Here is a 7,872-nt window from a genome sequence, read left to right as displayed (position 1 = left end):
ATAATCAAACCATCATTTTGCCCATTATTATCGTCACCATCTTCACCCTGAACATTACTATCATATAATCTTTGTCATCTTCGTTCTCAACATTGTGAACATAATAATCTTCATTATCATCAACATCTTCCTCATTATCTGTATCAAAACCACAATACCAGCATTATCATTACATCACGCCCCTCCTCATCACCATTCTCATCTTTCGTGCATGGATATTGACATTAGCCTCATCATCATCATCCTCGTGAAGTGTCATCGTCATACCCATTGTCGTCATCTTCAATGTCATCATGCGCATCATCACCATCATCCTTATTCTCATTGTCATCATCATGATAATCATCAACGTCATCATCCTCACTGACATCATCCAGATTATCATCATCCTCATTATCACCCTCATTGTCATCACCCTCATCATTATCCTCATCATCATCCTCATTTTAATCATCAAGATCAACATCATCATCCTCGTTGTCGTCATCCTCATTCTCATCATCCTCATTCATATCATCATGATCATCAATCTCATCATCATCCTTATTTTCATCATCCTCATCATCATCCTGACTGTCATCATCCTCATTATCATATTAAGGGGTGAATCTTTCAGCTTGTGTGTTGATGAAGATGCAGCCATCAGACCATCAACACTTTGAACGCGCCTTGGGTGGTTTCATTATCATCCTCACTGCCATCATGTTCATTATCATCATCCTCACTACCATCATCCTCATTATCATCATCATCATCATCCTCATCATCAGCCTCATCATCCTCGTTGCCATCCTCATTGTTATCATCAGCACCAACAACATCCTCACTGTCATCATCCTCATTACTGTCATAATTGTCGTCATCCTCATTGTCATCATTAACATCATCCTCAACCATCCTACAAGACACAATGTGCTCATTTGATTTTGTCGATACTTTTGACCCTGCCCGCATTTGTTCTAGTTAATCCAACATCAAAATGACACAAAAAAAGAGAAGATGACACAACAAAAATAAAAATAAACGGTACATATCAGAATGAAGACTTGTTTCTGTTGTCAGCTGTGTGGTCTTAAGAAACTGCACAGCTCCTGAATCCTTTTCTAGCAGCTTGTCTGGGCAGATTACCTCCCCCTGAACTACAATTGGGCTTCTGATAACAGATCTTTTAATATTAGTCTGTTCTTCAATATCAGAGGATTGTGATGGTGCCAGGCAGGGATATTGAGTGAGAGCTAAGAGTTCCTCCCTTTCGGCTTGGCCCGGCATCAGAACTTATTAGACAGATAAATGAGAGGTGGACTTACATCCGAGCCCGGCCTCTTTCTGTGCCTGTGTGTCATTTATTCGTCCCCTGAATACCGGCTCAATCAGATAGCTCCCAGGCTTTCATGGCGGCCTTCATCTCTCTACATCTGTTGACCCACAGTGGCACAGCCTGGACTAATGTGGGCTGCTTTAGTGGCAGTGTAACAGCCGGTTCTCTTTTACTTTGAAACAGCTTTTGTTCAATTAGCTCTTTTTTCCCCAGATAAAGCTCAGGTATAAAGGCCAGACTGTGTGTAGCATGTGGTTTCACTACTCTATTGGATGTTTTGTTCCCTGTTTTATCAAAGTAAAGAAGCCTTGTAAACCCTTTTAACACAAGACTTCTCTTTGTGCCTCAAGTTTTAGACTTCCATCCTACCGCTCCCCCTTGTATGACTTATATGATAAGAGGCTTAAATTACTTTTTTATCTTACACGGGTGGATGATGCGCGGTAATATAATAGCGGGCTTTAGAGTTTCTCTGAAAGACTTGAAGAATAATAAGTGTCTCCTCGCCACAGTAGATCCTTTCTAAGCCATGATTCCAAGTTTGTGTGTGCTCACATGTGTGTTTTGTTCAGACCCACTCTCAACTCAAAAATGAAGTCCTTAAAAAAAGACATCCTTGACCAGTTTCCTGTAACCATGGTGATAGGAAGTGCTCTCCAATCACATCTCTTCATTGTGTGTTAGGGAAGTGCAGTGTTTCCTGCTGTTTTCACTGGCTTCCTCCCGTTGGTGTGTGCTCAGGATTCTGCACTTGGTCCTGGAAAGCCGCACAGTTTTTAAATACTGCTCCTGTTGTGTTGTGTTCTTCGATTTTGTGCATTTGTTTCTCTAACAAATGTTTTTACTACAACGCCAACCAATTTAAGTAAGTAAGTTGCAATTCTTTATTTCTTATATTTGCCAGCATACTAGATACTAAGGGTTTAACGACACACAAGGATCCAACCCATTCGCCAGAATTCATGTAGGCAATGTACATTTCTGCAAACCACAGATATAATGAAAGTTAAATACATTTCTTCATCTTTACGGGATGTTTTTTACGTTTTTCTTTCAAGTTTATGTTGTGAGAATGCTGTGCTTATGGGCTGGTTAGGTGTAGGCACAAAAAACACTTGGTTAGGGTTAGGAAAAGATCTTGATTTGGCTTAAAATACCTGGTTTTGTCATTCCAAACACAGCTAGAGATATTCCAATGTCTTGTCAACTAATCGTTTTTTTTGTTTTTGTTTTTCGCAACAAGATAACTGGAAATTATACCAAGGTTTCCTTAGAAATATACAGTGGTTTCACATTAACAGATATTGAAACTCAGTGTCAAACTGTGGTCACTGGCTTGGCAGCCATCTTGCTTATCTATAATTGCGTCACCATCCCCTACACCTCGCGACATGGAAGTCAGCATGACGTGCAAATTTGTACATATCTGCGGTTTGCAGAAATGTTAACTTCACACATTTTATTCTGGCGACGAGGCTGCAAAATTAAGGGTTTGGTGTGCACCTCAGTTTTGAGGCCACGGTTCAGTATGTTCATGACTATTACTGTAACAGTTAACACTCTTCACTAAGAGAAAACCTGACACAATTTTGGTTCCATAATGGGCTGAAGTGAAGGGGTAGTTAGAGTAATAAATCTCTACGTGTTGTCAGACAGTCACAGTGAGACATTGTAAAGATGTTGCTGTTAAAAACACCAAACTGTGTGAAAGGAAAGGATTGTATGCTTGCGCCGGTTGTGTTCAACTTCATTCTAGTCTGATGAAAAAACTGTCTGATGGAAAAAACCTTTGAAAAAGCCTTGAGTCATTTAGCAACAATGTGTCAAAATGTGTTTACTTAACTCAATTTTGCAGAACAAGTCTAGCTAACAGACACGACTGAAACCATAGTGAAGAACATTTCACCAAATGTACATGTCGAAGTAAATGTACGGGTTATGGGGAACATGACTCAGCCTTTGAAAACAGTTTTGTCATTTCCTCTGGAGGTTTCTTGTTTCAGCGTCTCAGAGATTAGATAAGGCTTTTCAAATGTTTTATGAGGAAGGAAAAATATTGTGTGTGTGTGTTCAATGTGTTTTGTTGAGTGATGCAATGTGAATAAAAACTTGTTTCTGTTATGAGAAAATGCCAGAAGGTACCATTAAAGGGGAATTGTATTTTTTTTTTTAAAAACTGGGAGCTATGTTAACACATGGTTTTACGGAAATAAACCCTTAATTCATCGACTTAAACATGAAAATGCCAGAAGATCAGTGAGAGGGAGTATAGACATCAGAGAAGCAGTGGGATAAAAAAGTGTGTAGAGCCAGAATATTGCTGCGATCAAGAGTTCACTTCAACTGAACCAGAGTTGGTGATTGTTGGTATTGTGGAAAGTTGAACCAAGATGTTTTTGGTGAGGTGTATTTTGTTTGTGTCAAGTTTGAATGAATTGTTTTCGGGTGGGAAAATGTGTCTAAATGGAGTCTGGTGGATTTGGGGCGAGCGACATCACGTCTGTTTCTGGTAAAACAAAAAGGATTTCACTCACATAAAGGTAGATCACACGACTTGAATAACAATCTGAGCCTGTCAGTGGCAAGCACAAGCACTATGATTTATTTTTATTATGAATACAAAGTCTAAGTAGCATTTTAAGGCACATTACATTTCACACAAGGAGGGAATGTAAGTTGCTCTGTTGCTCTTCAAGTGTGTAACTTTTTTTACAGTGTTTGTATCATAATAAGAAAAGTACTTCTCACTGAATTGTGAAACAGATACAAAAGACAAATTGAATACCAGATGGCTTCATTTTGAAACATGCAGTGATTGAGAACTTTTTTATGTTACAGAGCATCTGACACTTAAAGCCGTTTGAAGCCGCCTCCCTGGAGACGCTCACTCGTCTCAGCGTCTTCAACATGTAGAAGTAATCAACATCAAGCAACACTCCACCTCTCTTCTCCACGCAATCAAACCGGGCACTATGCAGGTTGATCATCAGGTCACCAGCAGCACATCTCTCCAGATCCCCCCACAGCCGCGGACTGCTCTGCTCAGAAACCAACACCCGACCCTGCTGGAAACAGTTCAGCCCGGCCTGGTCCAGGCTATCATCAATCCTAAGCGGGGTATGGAGGGACCCCTCCAGACACCACAGCCCCCCAGGACCTGTAGCTCACCTGGACCTGCAGGGAAGTCATGCTGGAGTTTGGATGTGAGGGTGGCCGTCCTGCTGCTGACCCTGGCTGGAGCTATAATCCTGCTGCTGCTGTACAGACTCTTACGAATGAGACACAGGTGTGTACACGTCACAGGGTAATACATGGTGTAACAAACCATCCTCACCCACATGAGATCCAATATTTTGGATTTTTTCTCCCAGTTTTGGGATATTTTATGGGGCTTTTCCATTGGTGCTTTTGGCCACGGCAAGTCACACCATGCCACGTCGATTCGCTTTTCCATTACCAGTTTTCCTACATCGAGTTGAGCCACGAAGACAACCCTTCTCCCCCCCAAACAAGTGTGTGTTCTGATACTCAACTCATGTCTGTGCAGGAGAACAAAAAGCTGTTTCTAAAAGTCTTTGTGTGTTCCTTTATAGCTTCTAACTGAATCTCTTTAGTTTCCCTCCTGCATCCCTGTTTTTACTTTCAGACATCTGCTGTATTTTACTAGTTCATCATGCTGTTTCAGGAGTTGTGTGAAGTTACTACTAGTGAAAACAGCATTTTTTCGTTTTGCTACTTCATAAATTGAGCTTTAAATAACTCTTATCTCTAAATAGCTTTAGAGAGCAGAGCCTTATTAGGGGCGATTATTCGATAATACTGCAGGGAGGAAGAGCAGCGACCCAGTTCTCTGCATGACACATTAGAAGGTGTTTTTGAAGCATACCTGACCAAATCCCCAAGCAGTCCTGGGACAAGACATTAATGACATCAGGACAATGGTATGCATTTTTTTGTCTTCATCTTCCTGTAAGCTGCACTCCACATTCCTCTGGACAGCAGTGATCTCAGTGTGGAAATGGGAGTTGCTGAGAGCTTTGGCTTTCCTTGAGGGCTCAGTGTCTTCTGATTTTGAACAGGCCCTGGCGATAGCATCAGGGAGAGGATTCTTTGATCCTGGAGAGCTTTTAGACTGCTGTTCGAGGCCACAGTTCAGGCTCTTCCGGTGGACTGGGTCTGGCCCAAACTTGGACCAGTTCTGGCTTATTTGCTTCACTCTTGGCTGACATGTGGCCATGGTATGACCTGCTTGTGGGTCAGATCTGGCAAGCAGGAGCTGAGTGCCATCATTCCATGTGGTATGTGGGCCAGACGAGGCTGTCTGGTACAATTTTGCTGTCTGGGTAGGGAGATCTGGTGGGATCCTTCCCAACTGGTCAGTAGCATTCGTCCTCCTGACCTATTGCTGTTAAGCAATAGGAGATAACTAGTTTTTTTTACTACCACCTCCTCTGTGCCCAATCCCAATACACCCCTAGCCCTTGCCACTCAGACCTACCCCTCTTCTTTGCACGTTCATGCCAAGGGGTATGGTGTCCTCGTTGGGATAAAGGTTTAGGGTGAAGTGTTAGAGGTAGCTAGCACTACATTGTCACTGCTGATTTGTGCTGACAGTCCTGCATTTTTGATGTATTTAAATCCTCACCATGACACATTCTATTTTCACCAGGCCTTAAAGACTTTCCAATTTGGACAAAACCAGGAGTCAGTCTTAATGCTAAGCTAGGCTAAACATGTCCTGTCCAGTTCTGTACTTGATGTAAGACATGTCATTAACATCGATCTCCTCGTCTAACCCCAAATGTTGAACTGTTCTTTTAATCTCAATAACACTTACCTTATTGATAAACTTGATCTGTGTTGTGTCCTGCAGGCTGAGGTTGGCCAGGGCGAGGAACGCTCTGGAGTACCATAGCTTCTTCCACACCGCCACCTACACACTCAAACACCCTGAATCGTGTCAGGACCTGCCAGCCAAGAACTGGACGGTCCCCGAAGCTACGCCGCCTATCCAAACTGTAACCGCGGTGACACCCACCGTCATCACCCCACTTCCACCTCCACCAGTGCCCTCTCCACCCCCACTGCCACTACCCCCACCTCCTGTGATGCCTCCACCACCTTCCATCCCTCCAACACCTCCCTCCCTGGCCTTCCCTCTCCACCTGCCTGTGATCCACACCACCCCACCCAGCCCTCACCTGTCATGGGGCGCCTGCTCAGACGTAGATGTGTACTCTCGGATCGGCACTTTCAGACCCTCCAGGCTCTCCAGCCTCTCCACCCACTCAAAAGTCATCCTGTTTGAACACTCGTCTCTCTGAGTGAACATGACTGGGGACATCAATGTTTGAGAAGACTGTAGTGACTACTTCTGATGGACTGAAAGTCATCCAGGGATGATTAGAGATAACCTTTTGTATGACTTCACAGTGTGCAAAACTAAATGGTTATTCATAATGTTTATGGCAAACTGTGACTTGATTTGCAAAATTGTCTTTTTAATTGACAAACATATGTGTAATTCATGACAATTCAAATTGACTACTGTACAATTTTTATTAAAGAAATTTCCAAGGGTTGAGACTTCATCTCTCTACTTAAAGGAATAGTTTGACAAATTGTGAATTGCACTTTTTTGGCTAAATGAGAAGAAATGAGATAAGAAGACTAGGAAATCTCAAGGCAACCAATGGATACTCCTGGATGTTACAAGTCGCAGTCAAGAAATAAACCGGTACATAACCGCATGTAAAATCGAAATTGTTTGCTGTTTCTCCGATAACAGTCTGTATGTGCTAAAGCCATGCTTACTTGTCTAATGGCTGTAGCCTTATATTTAACTGACAGATATGATTGGTATTAGTCTTCTCATCTAAGTCTCCACCAGAAAGTGAATAAGTGTATTTCCCAAAATGTTAGACTTTTGCATCACTTGAATTCATAATGTGAAAATGAGACAATTTAAACTGACCTGACTTAAAGTGGCAATCATAGTTATTACAATGAGTTGAAAATAAAACATGAGTTGATGAATTAAAGATGCAAAGTATATGTAAGAGTTGGCCAACTCTTGAAGTCATACTCTAAATAAATGACAGGCGACCTATGACCAGAGTAACCACTAACTGCTGCCAACTTTAGCTGCCATTAGCTAGTTAGCTCAGTTAGCCCTGCAGCTAGCAGTCTGGACTAGGACCTCCAGAGTGGTATTACGAGAAAGGACTGGCCAGGACTAGCTGGTTAGCTTGCCCACTTCAGTAGATATCTCTTAAACACAATCAATTTTTTTGAAATGCATAAAAAGTCTTTTCTTTTTTTGTCATTTGAGTTATTTTTTTTGACTCTTTTAAACTAAAAATTCTAACATATTGCACCTTTAAATTGGTTATTGAATTTCACAAGACATTATCAGAGAGGTCTGATGTAAAGTCAACATGGTGTTTCCTGCATTCCACAACTAAAAAACACAACTTAACAGAACCTGTTTCTGCATTGCAGCAAAAATATTATAATAGTGACTGAGTCCTGAACATAGATAGCAAGAGAGGAGT

The 7,872-nt window shown here is 41.8% G+C and overlaps 1 protein-coding gene across 2 annotated transcripts; it reads left to right on the top strand.

Moving 5' to 3' along the window:
• Positions 1-2,072: 2,072 nt before the first annotated feature.
• On the top strand, positions 2,073-7,566 carry LOC311274763 (uncharacterized protein). Of its 2 annotated transcripts, none has more exons than XM_084382702.1 (3): positions 2,073-2,183; positions 4,157-4,604; positions 6,192-7,566. In XM_084382702.1, the coding sequence occupies exons 2-3, from the start codon at positions 4,291-4,293 to the stop codon at positions 6,640-6,642; spliced, it is 765 nt and encodes a 254-aa protein (XP_084238828.1). In that variant the 5' UTR covers positions 2,073-2,183; positions 4,157-4,290; the 3' UTR covers positions 6,643-7,566. The 2 variants fall into 2 exon arrangements, with proteins under 2 accessions (XP_084238828.1, XP_084238829.1); XM_084382703.1 differs by having other exon boundaries at positions 2,084-2,187.
• The last annotated feature ends 306 nt before the right edge of the window (positions 7,567-7,872 follow it).

This window comes from Pagrus pagrus (genome assembly GCF_965226575.1).
Source record: "Pagrus pagrus genome assembly, chromosome: 19".
NCBI lineage: Eukaryota > Metazoa > Chordata > Actinopteri > Spariformes > Sparidae > Pagrus > Pagrus pagrus.
This window is presented reverse-complemented; position numbering and strand designations above follow the sequence as displayed.